The sequence below is a fragment of the Neltuma alba genome, unplaced genomic scaffold, assembly GCF_004799145.2.
Source record: "Neltuma alba isolate B1F8T4 unplaced genomic scaffold, ASM479914v2 tig00012581_pilon, whole genome shotgun sequence".
Classification (NCBI taxonomy): Eukaryota; Viridiplantae; Streptophyta; class Magnoliopsida; order Fabales; family Fabaceae; genus Neltuma; species Neltuma alba.
In genome coordinates, this window is record NW_021637033.1 from 21,408 (window position 1) to 38,270 (window position 16,863).

Consider the following 16,863-nt stretch of genomic DNA (forward strand, 5'->3'; position numbering starts at 1 on the left):
CTTCTTCTTGTTCTCATAACTCAGCCATGGCTTCTTCTGGGAGGTCCATCCTCGTAACTTTCCTTCTGGTTCTCACATTCTCAAGCATTATGACGAGTTCCAGCGTAGAAGCTCGTCGTCTTCTCCAAACAACACAGCCTTCGATACCAAACATGCCTGGAATTCCAAGTAACTTGCCTAAACCTACAGGATTGCCACCTTTGCCTTCAATCCCAAGTAACGTTCCTCCATTGCCTACAAATCTTCCAAATATGCCAAAACCCAATGCACTTCCTCCTCTTCCTTCTATGCCTCAGATCCCAACAGTCCCACAGGCCACACTTCCTCCGTTGCCTAACATTCCCTCTATTCCCAAAATCCCTATCACTATCCCCTCCGTCCCTTTCCTTTCTCCTCCTCCTTCCAATTAATATCACAAAACATGGTTTTCACTTTCTCGTCTATATTGCGATTTGTTCGTTAGTACTCAGCAGCATGCCGGAATATATACCTACGTAGAATTTCACTTGTTTTGGTTCGAATGCTTTATCTCGTGTGTCTGTATATTTGGAAGAGTTGCACTTGGCTATATGTTATTTTCTTCTCTTCTCATTTGGAGTGAAATTTAGAACAGTTTGTATTTTTTTTTTTACATGTATTTCTATGACCTACTATGATACAATAATATAATGCAATCGATGATGTTCCTTGATCTTCCCTCACTATGCTAGAAAAAGAGCTTTCTTTAACGGTATTTATCAGCTTTATTGAACCATCAACATGTCTGATAACAACTAAGGACGTCAGCTTAACCTTCAAAATAGGCAAAGCCATTTGTTGAGGGTTCAAATTTTTGGTTCTTTCTTTGGTAAAAACATAAGACGGATACGTCTTATCACGTAGTTATTTCAACAAGTCAATTAATCAAATGTGGCAAAATAAAAGCAACGCAACAAAACCGAACCAAGTGCAGAAATAAAATGAATTAATATTTCAGCTTTTGGCCAAAACAAAATAAGTGCAAAAAGATTAAACACAGTGTAATAACGAATAACTGAGTCTTGCCGAACTTATACAGCACTAGTGCCACAGATTAAACACCATATTATTAAATCAAGTTAGATAACTAAATTTCATTAAATTTTATAAGTAATTAAAGCTTAATTACATACTTTAATTTGTCTATGATTGTCGATTCATGAATTAGAAAGCAATATCCACAACATGGGCATTTGTGGGTTTTATTGTGGGCGTTTTACTCAACATTGACAATCAGAATTCAGAATTTTTTTTTTATTAGCAGCCCTCTTCGTGATGTTATAATCTTTCAATAAAAGTACCAATATAATATTATGAGTCTATAGGATTCATAACTTGATACGCTTAACAGAACTTCACAATTTTTGAAAGTGAAAAAATAGAAAGTTATTTCTAGCATAGTATCCTTTAACTCAATACGCTTCCACAAAATTTGTCTAATGAAATTTTTCTCAAAACAAATACTAGTCTAACTAATGGGAGTACTCACAATCAGTGACTACTTAAGTAACATTGCTCTACTCCGCCAAAATATGGTTCATTCAACATGAGAAAAATTAAGCATGAAGAGATAGTTAAAAATAAAGCATGATTAATATAACATGAGTAACATGAAGACGGAGAATATTGGACATATTAAAAAAAATAAAATGATCTTCTTTAAATTGTAGAGGCATTTTTATTCTAATTAAGCATTAATATATGTCAATATATCTTCGTTAAATTGGACATAACTCAAAAATTTCTCAACAATGCGTTCAAAAGGTCAAGTGAACAAAGTGCAATTTACACAATAGCTGAAAAAAATCTCATTTGTTATATGCATTTTTTTTCCTTTGGCGAAGCATAATTGGCTATAAAAATTAATCTTTTTAAAGGTTACTATAAACTCATTTAATTAGGGCAAGTTACCAACTCAACGTGGTTTTTACTCAAAGTCAATTATTATTGTTGTTGATGATATTATTATTATTATAAGAAGCTTTTGTTTCCCCTTTCCGTCTAAACTGAAATTATACTATTTAGTTGGCCATCCTACGCTTGAAAGTTGAGAGTTAAATAATAACCACCAACCTAATCAATCCAACCACAAAGAGACTACATGCCATACAGGAAAATTGGTGAACTAACAAAATATCTGAGCCTTTATGGTTCTCCAAACCCTAGAAGTTCTATCTTTGCCTCTATCTATATAAGACCGTAAACCTCATCCACATTCTCATCAGAACTCAAACTAAAGCATATCTTCATCTTCTTGCATTGTCTTCTTCACTCTTAAACCTCATAATCCAGCCATGGCTTCTTCTGGGAGCTCCATCCTCATGACTTTCCTTCTGACTCTCACATTATCAAGCATGATGAGTTCGAGCCTAGCAGCTCGTCGTCTTCTCCAAACCACACAGCCTTCGATCCCAAACATGCCTGGAATTCCAGGTAACTTGCCTATGCCTTCAATCCCAACAATTCCTCAGCCAAACAATGTTCCTCCTTTGCCTACTAGCATCCCAAATCTTCCTCCTATGCCTACCATTCCAATGGTCCCACAAGTTACTCTTCCTCCATTGCCATCTATAAGCTCGTTCCCAAACATGCCCTCTATTCCCAATATGCCAACTAATATTCCCTCCATCCCATTCTTCTCTCCTCCTCCTTCTAATTAATATCTGAACATGCACGGTTCATGTCATCACCTCTATATGTAATTCATATCTGTTGGCTTTAATATTTGCTTTGTCTTCTACTTATGGATGTGTGAGGAAAAGTTGTATACGACTATATGTCATTTGTTTTTGTTGTTTTCCTTTTGGTTGTGTGTGAAATTTATGTTATGGGGACCATATGTAGACCGTGGCTTATTATACAATAATGCAGTTACATGTCCTCTCTTCGCTGTTGAGACTTATTTAACCATTATATTAATTATAGTCCTCGGTATTTGTATTAATTATAGTTGCAACCTAGAATTATTTTATCAAGAACACAAAAGCAAGAAGTATAAAACTCACAAAGAAATTCAGTATATACCTTACAAATAACTAGATACAATTTGGTCGATCGTTTTGACAAAATTTAATTTTAACCCGAAATAAAAAAATATTGAAAATAATTTTGACCCTAAATAAAAAATTGAAAAAAAAATATATGGAGGATAAAATGGCATCTACATAAATTAAATTAAACATATTATAACATATTAACAAGATATTATGATATCATTGAGATTTGTATTTGAAAACTTATATATTTAAAATAATATATCCAACGAATTTTACAAGATAATATATGACATTTAATAGATAATTCGAAGGATTTAACTGAAAATCCTCTAAATATGAAAAATTATAATTAAACAAATAAAGCACAAAATAAACTAATTAGATGTGGAAAAATTAAACATCTAGTCCTTCATGGGGCTTCTTTAGTCATTGGACCTCCTACTTGTCCATCATTACAAGTGCCACTTGAATCAAGTGCCGTGGATGATTCTACGTGGGACAAGATCTCAAACTCCATCAACAATTTCATTTTTATTTATTTACTTAAAAAAATTGACAAATTGGTGATCCCTAAATATAATTAATTTCCTAGATTGGTCTCTAAATGCCATTTTTTATGATAAATATCATTCCATAAATTTATTTAAATTTTACTAATGAGATTTGGACATTCCTTGACTTTTTTTCTTCATCCAAATTACGTTTTAATATTTTGGAAACGAAAACAAGATTTATATTCGAAACTAAAACAAGATATAAAATATTAAAAATTTTATTTTTTTAAAAAATCATCTAGACAGGACTTGAAAGTTGAAACGTCTATGTTTTAATTTTTTTTTAGTCTTTAATATATATATATAGAGAGAGAGAGAGAGAGATTGTCCAAATAATATTAATTTGTACTTTTTCCTCGAAAACAAAAAAAAAATTGAAGTCGACTTTCAAGGAGAGTGAAATATTTAGAGACATATTTAAGACAAATATGTTATTAACTATTATTAGGATTATAATTATTATTAGGGTTATATCATTTTCAGTCTATGAAATTTAACTTTATTTCGATTTTGATCCTTAAAATTTAATACTAGCAGTTTTGGGCTTTAAAATTTAACGTCATTTTGATTTCCCTACAGATTTTTGGTTTAGAACAGTGTTTTTAGTCTCTAAAACAAGATTTCAATGATCAAAATTATTGATTTTAAATTTTAAGAATTAAAACCAAAATGAGGTCAGATTTTATGATTTAAAATAATATTAATCCTAGTTATTAATTTTAAATATAATGTTGAATCGTCTTACTTAAGGAGATAAAAGCCTGCTTCATATATTAAAGAACACAATGAAACAGACGGTTGATATTAAAATAAAAATGAACGATCCAGATTAAAACAGAAAAATGCCCCGGGGGACGATCTCAAAGGCACGTTAAATGAATGGTGGAGATTAAATTCTCCGCATTCTCCAGAGACGAATCATGGTCCTTGTTAGAAACAGCTCCTAACATTGAATCATTTAACTATTGATTAGAAAGTCTATTAGTCCATGAGATGAAATTTCAGTGTGTTTAATGTTGAAATAATCCGAAGTTTGATTGAGAGCATTATCATTATTATTATTGGAGATAAGTTTTAGAAGAAAGCTTTAATTTCCATCATGGTGCTTGAAATTGTTCTATTAATGCACTAAAAACGGGAGTGATAATGATTAATATAATTAAGCTCTTACAACCAAGAATTGCAAATAAAAGAATTAATATTAATAATGTGCCTAAAAAATGATTTTGTAACAATAGTGATTAAATATTATTTTTCTGCTTTTGACTGTTCAGAGGTGGTTACCAACCATATATTAGTCCAACCAAAAAGCAGACGCAGAATTGGTGAACTACCAGAACATGTCAAACGGTCTTCATGGTACGTTCTCCAATCCAAGCTTCTCCTACCTACCACTATCTATATAAACACCAAAAAACCCCCATGGATTCTCATCAAAACTCGAACCAAAGCATTCTCACATATCTTCCTCTATTCTTCTTCTCATCATAACTCAGCCATGGCTTCTTCTTCTGGGAGGTCCATCGTCGAAACTTTCCTTCTGGTTCTTACTGTGTCAAGCATGATGATGAGTTCCGGCCTAGAAGCTCGTCGTCTTCTTCAAACAACACAGCCTTCGATACCAAACATGCCTGGAATTCCAAGTAACTTGCCTAAACCTACAGGATTGCCACCTTTGCCTTCAATCCCAAGCAATATTCCACCATTGCCTACAAATCTCCCAAATATGCCAAAACCCAATGCACTTCCTCCTTTTCCCTCTATTCCTCAGTTTCCAACAGTCCCACAGGCCACACTTCCTCCACTGCCTAATATTCCTTCTATTCCCACTATCCCTACGACTATGCCCTCCATCCCATTCCTTTCCCCTCCTCCTTCTAATTAATCTCAGAAATATGTTCACTTCTTAATTACTGTGTTCATTCCACGTTCGTTGCTTGATGTGGTCCGCAGTACTCAGACGCATATATATATATATATATATATATATATATATATATAATGGCTTCAATTATGTTGCATACTCGTATTTCTGTGCGTTAGGAAGTTTTATGCTGCTATATGTCATTCTTTTTTCTCTTTGGTTATGGTGTGAAATTTAAAGCAGCGTATTTTCCCTTTTTTTTTTAAATATCATTTGTAAGGGTTTATTGTTATATATTGGGTGGTAATTAATCTGATGCTTAGACCATTATTAGTATTTCTCATTCTTTATTTCACAGTCCAACACTCTGTCAAACATTTAGTGGAGCGAGTTGACTGCGTATATTTGTCACAAACTGAGTAACAATCTTCTGATGACCATTACTAATTTTTCATGGATTGTAATAATTAAGATATCATAGATTATCTTTATTTTTCTTCTATACCAATTAAAATAATTATTTTAAAGAAATAAAAATAAAAATGAAATTAAATCTGGATAATCCAGAGGAATGAGCTTCACGTTTTGATATTGAGCTAACAAACGTACGAAATAGTAGTAATTCATATCGAGTGTCGTATTAAAAGGAGGAGACACAGTTTTCGCTAGTCGAATTTGAGCTGAAGTATAAAATAATAAATTGATGATTGATTTAAGCAGATTCAATCACTAATTAAGCATTGGATGATCGGGATTCACCTCACGGTATGAGATTATTAGCAGAAATTCATAGAATTATCTTTATATAATTTAGTTATTTGCGTCTATTATTTTTCTATATTTAGGTTCACCCTTTACCGCTCAGCTTATCGAAATCATTCATAAATTAAAGTAAATTATGCACAGTTATAAAATCAACATGAAGCTCAAGAAAAATGAATAAAATTAAAAAGATACAGTTCAACATGAAAAAAAAGAGTAAAAAACGCAAGAAATAAAACTTTAGTTTTCCCAATGCAATCTTAAAACATTATTCCTATACTCCGCTGTAAAATTTAGGAACTCATAAAAAGCAAATATCACAATAAAAATGGTAATTAATACAATCCAAATTATAATAAAGAACATAACAAGAAATTAAGAAGTGAAAAACGAGAAGAAATTTAGCTTCAAATTAAAACTCCCTCAAAGCCTCTGTACTTGCCGTCCTCATGCTATGCTACAAATATATTGACCAAAAAAATATGCTCCAAATATATGTCAAAATGGTATTTTGAGAGATTTGCTTCAAATTAAAACTCCAAAAATTTCATCTTTTATGCATTGAAAATGTGTGTTTTTAAATAGCATCAATGTATTGTAAGTAAGTATCTCAATTTAACATATAAGTACTGGCGGAAGAATTGTAAATTATCACAGGACACAAAGAAATTCTCACTTTATCTTTTGTGTAATTCTATAAAGTAACTCGAGGATACGTAAAATTTGATGAACCTGCGCATAAAACACCTGTGACGACCCGTGCCCGTTACAGGTTGACGTCTATATTCTCGATATTGTTCGTGGGTTGATGTATGTGGCCAAAGTCTTTTGATGTGACCTCTACGGGTAATAACTCAATTTTAGTAAAACTATTAGTTACTCCTCTTGTCTTTAATATTAATATAAGACCCAATTCTTGAATTGGTTTTGGTTCTAAATATAAGTCCCATTTCCCATATTTATCAATTTTCTCTAAATTACCCCTATGAATACTCCTTCAACCATGATCAAATAGAAGAGGGAGAGGGGGTATTAAGAAAAATGATTATGATGTTTTAGGAAAAATGTGTCACTTTTCTTATACTTAACTAACTTACCTAACCTCCTTAATCTAATCAAATTAGTTAAATGGGTCTTATATTAAGGACCGGAGGAGTATTAATTTCTTTGCACGAGGCTTTTCTATGATTTTTCCAAATATTAAATTTGACTTCAAAAAGAATAAAAATTAAAGTAGACTAATATTTGAGATAAATAAAGTATTAATTTCTAATTTGTCACTAATTGTGGAAAAATGAACTGACTTGCTTTTCATTAAAGGAAGAGTCATATATATACAAGAAGCTTTATCTATAACAAAATACATATTAATAACAGAATTAGTTAAATAACAAAAATGTTAATATACACTTCACACCCCCTCGCAAGCTTGAGCATGGATATTTTTCATGCCAAGCTTAGAAATGAGATCATGAAAACGTGTGGGATGGAGGGGTTTGGTGAAGACATCAGCCAGTTGGTCTGTAGAGCGCACTGGTAGAAGATGAATGACTTTGGCTTGAAGCTTCTCACGAACAATATGACAATCAAGTTCAATATGCTTGGTTCTCTCATGATAAGTAGGATTAGCAGCAATTTGTAATGCAGACTGGTTATCACAGTAAAGAAAAGCAGGATCAAAATGAGATATGCTGAAATCATTTAGCAGATATAAAAGCCATTGAACTTCACATGTGGTGGAGGCCATAGCACGATATTCAGCCTCTGAAGAAGAACGTGAAACAGTTGGCTGTTTCTTTGCTTTCCATGAAATGAGTGAAGAACCAAGAAAGATGGCATAGCCAGTGACAGATCGACGACTATCAACACAGCTTGCCCAGTCAGAATCGCTGAAGGCTTTGAGTCTTAGATCAGAACTAGAAGAGAGAAATAGCCCAGCACCTGGGGAGGACTTAATGTATCTCAAGACCCTATGCGCAGCTTGTAAATGTGTATCCCTAGGTGCTGACATAAACTGACTGAGCTGTTGAGTAGCAAAACTTAAATCTGGCCGAGTAGTAGTAAGATATTGAAGTCTACCAATGAGTTTTCTATAAGATTTAGGATCATCAAGTAACACTCCTTTATCTTTAGAAAGCTTAAGGTTGGGATCCATGGGAGTAGTGGCAGGTTTACAAGCTAGGTAACCAGTATCCTCAAGTAGCTCAAGGGCAAATTTACGCTGTGAAAGAAAAATGCCATCTTTTGTTCTGGCAAGTTCAAGTCCTAGGAAGTAGCGAAGGTCTCCAAGATCCTTAATGGTGAAGGCTTGGTCTAGCTGCTGTTTGATGTGGTTAATCTCAGCCATATCATTGCCAGCAAGAACAAGATCATCAACATACACAAGAATAACAGTGAATGAAGTAGATACAGCCTTGAAAAACAAAGAATGGTCAGAAGCAGATTGAGTATACCCATAGGAGACTAGAGCAAAAGAAAGTTTGGAATACCATTGACAACTTGCTTGTTTAAGACCATAAATGGATTTCTGTAACTTGCAAACCAGATTGGGTTTAGGAGGGGAAAAGCCTTTGGGTAGATCCATGTAAACCTCTTCATTAAGGTCTCCATGTAAAAAGGCATTCTTGACATCAAGTTGATGAAGATGCCAATTTTGTGCAGCAGCAATGGAAAGTAATAGCCTTAGGGTGGTCATCTTTGCAACAGGGGAAAATGTATCAAAATAATCAAGGCCCTCAATTTGGGTGTAACCTTTTGCTACTAGCCTAGCCTTGTATCTATCAATTTCACCATTTGCCTTTAATTTTGTTTTGAAGACCCATTTACAACCTATGGTCTTTTTGCCAGGTGGAAGGGAAGTGAGAACCCAAGTCTGGTTTTGTTCAAGAGCATTAATTTCTGCAGTCATGGCATCTCTCCACACTAAGTGTTTTACAGCTTGATTGTATGTTTTAGGATCAGAAATGGTAGAGACAACAATTACAAAATTCTTATAGACAGGGGAAAGAGAGGAATAGGAAAGAACAGAAGAAAGTGGATACCTAGGATTACCTTTTGGTGATGATTGTTCAGTGGTAGACATGAGGGCACAATGGTAGTCATGCAGATATGATGGAGGATGATGTGATCTGGAGGAACGACGTAAGGGCTGGATAGATGAAGAATTGGGAATAGAAGAGAAAGAGCTAGACGAAGGAGGAGTTACAGATGGAGGGGTAATGACAGGTAAATCAGAGTCATCATCAAGGAAAGTAGGGAGAGACTGAATAGTGGGATCTGTAGAAGGAACCTGCTGAGCAGAAACAGTGGTAAAAGGAAACACAAGTTCATGGAAAATGACATCTCGAGACAGAAAAATTTGATTATTATGCAAATCTAAAAGAATGAAAGCTTTTGATCCAGAGGGAATGCCTAAAAAAATACATTTTCGGGCTCTTTTGTCAAATTTAGTACGATTTTGAGATGAAGTAGAAGCAAAACAAAGGGAACCAAAAACTTTAAAGGTAGAGTAAGAAGGTGGAACAGAATGTAATTTTTCAAAAGGAGTTAAATTTTTGAGAACAGGAGAGGGAAGACGATTGATTATATATGTGGCATGCATAATTGTAAAAGACCAGTAAGAAAGAGGAATTTGTGACTGAAAAAGTAATGCTCTAGAAACATTAAGAATGTGTTGATGTTTCCTCTCAACTACCCCATTCTGTTGGGGAGTTTCAACACATGAGGTTTGATGGATTATTCCCTTTGAATTGTAAAAAGAAGGCATGTTAAATTCAAGGCCATTGTCAGACCGTATAGTTTTCACAGTAGTGCAGAATTGGTTTTCAATGAAAACTAAGAAATTTTTAATGTGTGTACGTGTGTCAGACTTAGAATGCATCAGATAAATCCAAGTATATCTAGAAAAATCATCAACTATTGTAAGAAAATACCGATGACCATGAACAGAGGAAACAGAAAAAGGACCCCAGATGTCAACATGAATTAAGTCGAAAATTTTATTAGATGAACTTGTGCTTACAGGGAAAGTTAAACGTTTCTGCTTAGCAAAATGACAACTATCACAAGGTAAAGCATGAGGAGTACAAGATATCTCAGGGTGATTCTTATGTAATACAGAAATGGTAGAATCAGATAAATGTCCCAAACGTAAATGCCATAAGGTAGAATCTGAAGAACTTGCAGAGGCCAAATGAATTTAAGAAGAGGGTAAAGAAATCATATCTGCATGTAGAAGATAAAGCCCTTGGGAAAGTTTAGCTGAACCAATCATCTCCAAAGGATTGAGTGAGAGAATCTGACAAGAGTCAAAGAAAAAGGTGAGAAAGCAATTAAGAGACACGGTTAATTTCGAAACAGAAACAATGTTGAATGAGAAATTAGCAAGGAACAGAACGTTGTGGAGGACTAAGGAAGAAGATATAACAACCGTGCCAGATATTGTGGAAATGGCATGAGTTCCTGTAGGTAAGCTAACAGAAACAGGAGAAATGGAATGATAAGATGAGAACAAAGCAAGATTACTACAAACATGATCAGTGGCACTTGAATCAATGATCCAAGTAATACAAGATTTAGAGAAAGAATTACATATACCTGTAGAGGTGGGTGTAGAGACGGTGAGGTTATTAATAGAAGCAGGGGAAACGGATGTCTGTGGAGGAGCTAATAGAGTGAGGAGGCGCTAATATTGCTCAGAGGTGAGGTGAGGTAGGACTGAAGCCGTGGAAGAAGGTGTGTGTGGAAGAGATGCAGCAGTAAGGTTTTCTTGAACAAGGCCAGGATCTTGAGCAGAAAAATTGTTCACCGTGGCAGAAGACCGGAATTTGAATCCAGGAGGGAAGCCATGCTTCCTATAGCACGTTGCCTCGGTGTGGCGTGGTTTGCCACAATAGCTGCATTGCTTGTAAACGGTAGAGAAAGGTTTGGAGCCGAGACTAGGATTCATACGAGAAGGTCCTTTGGTGACCAAAATTTTAGGATCCAGGGGGAGACTAATCTCGCGCTCTTGTTGAATAACCAGCGAGAAGACACGGTTGATGGGAGGAAGTGGATCAATAAGCATGATCTGAGATTTGACTGAGGAATACTGTTCATTGAGCCCTTTCAGAAACTGGATAATACAATCTTCCTCACGATGAGTGGATGCAGCAACAGTAGAACCACAGATACACGGCTTAATCGGTCTAATACTATCAAGCTCATCCCACAGAATCTTGAGTCTGGTGTAGTATTCGCTGACTGTGAGACTCCCTTGCTTAAGATTGTAGATCTCTTCCTGTAGCTCCGCAATGCGAAAAAGATCAGACTGTGAGTAACGAGTCCGTAGATCGGTCCAAATTTCAGATGCTTTGTCGAACCAGAGGACACTCTTGGCAATCGTAGGAGACAGAGATTTTGTCAACCAGCCTTGAACCAGAGTATTGCAGCGTTCCCAGGCAGAATACAGAGGATCGGTCGCCGGAGGAGGAGAAATGGAACCGTCAACAAACTTGAGTTTATTCTTCGAAAGCAGGGCCATACGCATCGCTCGTGACCAGCTATGGTAGTTCGAACCATCCAGAGGAGGAGCAACCAAGATCAAGGCAGGGTTTTCACTTGGATGAATGTAATAAGGACTGGTTTGATCGATTGAAGAAATATTGGAGGAAAGACTGGAGGAAGAAGATGAATAGGAAGAGGAAGACGAAGTTGGGTCGGCCATGGAGAATCTTGAAAAGACGGTGAAGCAGGTTGAAAGAGAAAGAGGGAAAAGGGGAAAGTTCGGTCAAAGAGAGAAAAGTTAGGTTGAAAGAGAAGGGAGAAAGGGGAAGTTCGGTCAAAGAGAGAGAAAAAGAAAGGACGGGGAGGCTTAGGCTCTAGATACCATGTCACTAATTGTGGAAAAATGAACTGACTTGCTTTTCATTAAAGGAAGAGTCATATATATACAAGAAGCTTTATCTGTAACAGAATACATATTAATAACAGAATTAGTTAAATAACAAAAATGTTAATATACACTTCACATAATTTCTAAGTATTTAAGTGTCTCATTTTAAAGATGTAAAATGTTTCTTCATAAATATGTGTATATGATAGTAGTATGTCATGTCTCGGAAGAAATAAAATAAGCAGTTAAGATTGGACCAGGTTTTTGTGCTCATCAAGTGACGCACAGCCTACGCTCACTACTTAATAAGCAATCTGGAGTGTCCAAATTTTATTTTGAAAGTTTCTAATTTAATATTTTTAATAAATTGTTTTTAAATAACAAATTAATTTTTAAAAAATGATAGTTGAGAGGTTTTCTTTATTTTTTTAGGGAAAATTCCAATTAAATCCATTTGAAATAGCAAAATTCTAATTTAAGCCTATACTTTTAACAAATTCCTAATTAGGCCAAGAGGCCTAATTAGGGATTTTCAAATGTTGCTAAAAGACCAAAATGTCCTTTGTAATTAAAAAACCTAATTTCAATTTTAATTCTTTAACTAAATTTAACTAACATGTTTTTCCTTTAAACATTATCATATAAAAATTTGGCCAAAAACATTATCATATAAAAAACCAAATAAAAAAGAAAAGTCAAGATTATGGCCAATAAAAAATAATGGAAAAGTCAAGATAAAAAAATACATGATTTATAGATATCCACAGAATTAAAAAAAAATATGGGAACTAATAAAAAATTTTACAATTTCAAATATCAAAGATTAACAGGATCAAAGATTTTTTTTTGTGCAAAAAAAAAAATCAAATCAAAGATTCATGGAATTCTTGAATATTTGTCAAAATTAATTTTACTATTTCACAAATTACATTGAGACTCATCAATTCATTTTTAATTTTTCGGTCTCCAAGATTTAGTCAATATCAAATTTTTATTATATAAAAAATAACTAAAAAGCCATAAATTCCAGAATTGATATAGCGTTCACAATTACAAAACACAACTTTGACATAAAATCTAAGAAATACTACATCCTCATTAGACATAAAATCTTCCAAAAACACCCTTCAATTTGACATTTCACGGACATCCTGTCCTTGTTATTCTTCAAAAATTTGTACTGAAACATGTAAGCAATACTATACTTGTAGAGTGTCTTTCTAAAAGCATTAGTATTTGCAAATGATTGCAATACTTCTGACAACAATTTTTTCCATTTCAATGAGCTCAATTTAGGCATGGGTGTGGGTGCACTTTGTACTCTACAAGGTAGGTTACTAGGTCCTTCGAGTGCTTCATTTGTTAGAGAGCTTCGTTCTGAGCATCCCAACAATTCCTCTGTGCTGCATAACTCAATCACAATTTTTGTTACTAACAATAACACTATAACGAATAACAATTTTTTAAAAAACAAAAACAAAAACAACAAAGTCACTTACACTTGTTGCTCATCAAATATTTCATGTACATTGTCATTTCTTCTGCATACTATATACACATGCCTGCTTTTCTCATTATACTGAAATAGGTTTGCAAGTTCACATCATCAACAAGATCTATTAGGGTCTTCTCATCAAAAGTCACAATATATTTCATCTCGCCATTATTACTATCAATGCTGCTAATCCATAATGTTATCATTACTCTCATTTCTTCAAGTGTCATCCCCTCTCTTATGGCGTTTAATCTTACTCTTCCTCCATTATATTGAATTTAACCTTCAACATTCTTCACAAATTGCCCATCTACATGAAAAAAAACAAAATAGTTCTTTTGCAACTGTTGATCTAGAAAGAGACGTTATTTTTAATACCAACCTGCAATGAATAAATTAATTTAATTAGTATTTTGATTAGATTTAATTGAAATTTTTTTAAAACTAATATGATTAACACATGACTAAAAATGGTTGATAGGTTAACTAAAAACTAATGGATAAAGAATATGAATATGTACATGATTATTCAACAATTTCCACATACAGCGTTTTATATTGTTGAATGTGAGAGTATATCAAAAAGATATAAAACATTGCTCAACGAATCTCTTTTGAATCATGTAATCAACACAAACATATTGATCATCTAATTAGATTTGAAGTTGGTCATGAAGAAAAGTTTCTATTAGGTTTGGAGATTCACGATAGTTTACACAAACGTAGATGATCATATGCTATTATATATTATCTCAAGGATTATTATGCTTTCAACTTTAAATCAAAACAATGGCACAAACTGAAACATGAATAAGATATTGGTTCATACTGTGGGAATGTTATATCAAAGATGATTCTTCTTTTGCTTGCTGTGCCAATTCTCCTTCCACTAGAAGTATCACTGGCAACCCTCTTCTCAAGGAAAAAAAAAAAGAATGAATTGATCAATCGTTACATGATTTGAGAAATCATAAATTTAATATTAGTAGATATGGAAGAATTCTATAAATCTTTAATTCATTATCATGTATTTTTTATCTTGATTTTTAATTGTTTTTCATTAAAAAAATTTTAATTAAATCTACAAGAATAATTAAAACTGAAACCAGGCCTACACCTACATTCAATTTTCCTTTTTTTATTACAAAGGGACATTCTGGTCTTTTAGTAACATTTGAAAATCCCTAATTAGGCCTCTTGACCTAAATAGGAATTTGTTAAAAGTATCGACCTAAATTGGAATTGTATTATTTCATATGGATTTAATTGGGATTTTCCCATTTTTTATTATATATCTATTAAAATAATTATTTTAAAAAATAAAAAAGAAACTAAATGTGAATTTTTCAGATCTGATACGAATAGTCTAAATCTAATGAATTTGGGGGTGCTAATCACTCTTGATGAGCACTTTTTGTTGAGATTACAATAAAAAATGGATCTTCCAGGTCAAAACAGAAAATTAATTACCTACACGAGACGATGGTCCTTTTTCAATATGTTTAAAAAAAAAAAAAGTCTAATGACTTGAATACCACATCAAACAAATAATCACACACAAGTTTAATATATGCCAACTCTCAAGGGAAGAACCATCAATATCAATCAATACAGAATGTAAAATCTATCCAAATATTTAGAAGTTTAAGGCAGTTTTATTGTATAAAAGCTGAATTATTAAACCATTTCAACATGTTTTTCAAAATTAGCTCAGCTAACCGACTGGGGCTTCCAAATCCAAAAGTAAAATTAGATGAAGATGATACACGTGAAAAAAATATATAATAATAATAATAATAATAATAATAATAATGTAATAATAGTAAAAACTTTTTATTTCCCTAACACAGTTTAAATAATAGAGAAAGTTGGACAACTCTTGAATGCTCAGAGTTCTGATATGGTTATCAGTCCAACCAAAACTGCAATTTGCAAACAAATAATTGGTGAACTACCAGATCACAAATACTCTTCATGCCCTACCTACCTCTATCTATATATAAAACACAAACACTCCCCCATGGATTCTCATCGAAGCTCAAATTTAGCAGTCATCTTCCATTATTCTCTTCTTCTTCTTCTTCTTCTCATAACTCGCCCATGGCTTATTCTTCTGGGAAAGCTCTGATCGCAGCCTTTTTCCTTATGGCTCTCACATTCTCAATCATGATGATGAGTTCCAGCGTAGAAGCTCGTCGTCTTCTCCAAACAACACAGCCTTCGATACCAAATATGCCTGGAATTCCAAGTAACTTGCCTAAACCTACAGGATTGCCACCTTTGCCTTCAATCCCAAGGAACATTCCTCCATTGCCTACAAATCTCCCAAATATGCCAAAACCCAATGCACTTCCTCCTCTTCGTTCTGTGCCTCAGATCCCAACAGTCCCACAGGCCACACTCCCTCCATTGCCTAATAACATTCCTTCTATCCCCACAATCCCAACTACTATTCCTTCTTTCCCTTTCTCCTCTCCTCCTCCTTCTAATTAATATCAAAAAGATGTTCACTTCTTACTGTGTTCACTCCTTGTTCGTTGCTTGACGTGGTCCGCAGTACTTCAGCAGCATGGCAGAGCATTTACATTTAATACATATGTATTGGCTTAAATTAGCATCCTCTTTTATTTCTGTATGGTAGGATTTGTTTTGTGTTTCTATGTTCGGTGAGAAATTTAAGGCATTGTGCTTCTTTTTTATATCATTAATATGAGTTTCTTGTTATATATTGAATGACGAATAATTAATCCGGTACTCCTTAAGCACTCCATAGCAAAAACGGACCAAATGAACGAAAATTTACCAAAATATTATTTCTTAATATAAGACTTAGTTAATCAACGTGAGAAAATTAAGAAAGTTAAATAAATTATTTTAAAGTATTATGCTGATCATCTTTTTCAAACTAATTTTTCCTACTTAAAAACTGATATATAATCTAATAATATGTATAAGTATTTTAGAGAGATTATCATGTAACTTATACTATAATTAAGTAATTTTTTAGCTTTCTTAATTTTTTCTAAATTAATCAATTTGGTCTTATACTAGATGGAGTATAATAGATGAGTCTACATATTGCAAACAAAACCAACCAAAATATATGAAAATTAGAGAGTCATCAATCTGCCTCCATCCATAAGTGATTTAATAACAAAATATTGTTGTGGCAACTACCAAATGAGTTTTCCTGCTACATACATGGTCAATGGAAATATGAATCTGTAGATGGAATTAATTTCTTACCAACCAACATTGCATTCTTTGCTACAGTTCAACATTTGGTTTACCTTGCTTTCTAA

General features: G+C 33.6%; 4 protein-coding genes across 4 annotated transcripts; all 4 read left to right on the forward strand.

Annotated features, from left to right (window-relative positions):
- LOC114728900 (protein PELPK1-like) lies at positions 1-637 on the forward strand. Its single transcript, XM_028915858.1, has one exon. The coding sequence runs from the start codon at positions 27-29 to the stop codon at positions 408-410; it is 384 nt and encodes a 127-aa protein (XP_028771691.1). The 5' UTR covers positions 1-26; the 3' UTR covers positions 411-637.
- Positions 638-2,312: 1,675 nt separating this feature from the next.
- On the forward strand, positions 2,313-2,678 carry LOC114728905 (RNA-binding protein 12-like). Its single transcript, XM_028915861.1, has one exon. The coding sequence runs from the start codon at positions 2,313-2,315 to the stop codon at positions 2,676-2,678; it is 366 nt and encodes a 121-aa protein (XP_028771694.1).
- Positions 2,679-5,017: 2,339 nt separating this feature from the next.
- On the forward strand, positions 5,018-5,527 carry LOC114728904 (RNA-binding protein 12-like). The gene has a single exon (XM_028915860.1). The coding sequence runs from the start codon at positions 5,067-5,069 to the stop codon at positions 5,451-5,453; it is 387 nt and encodes a 128-aa protein (XP_028771693.1). The 5' UTR covers positions 5,018-5,066; the 3' UTR covers positions 5,454-5,527.
- Positions 5,528-15,600: 10,073 nt separating this feature from the next.
- Positions 15,601-16,286, forward strand: LOC114728898 (protein PELPK1-like). The gene has a single exon (XM_028915856.1). It carries the CDS (start codon positions 15,662-15,664, stop codon positions 16,052-16,054), a length of 393 nt encoding a protein of 130 aa, XP_028771689.1. The 5' UTR covers positions 15,601-15,661; the 3' UTR covers positions 16,055-16,286.
- The last annotated feature ends 577 nt before the right edge of the window (positions 16,287-16,863 follow it).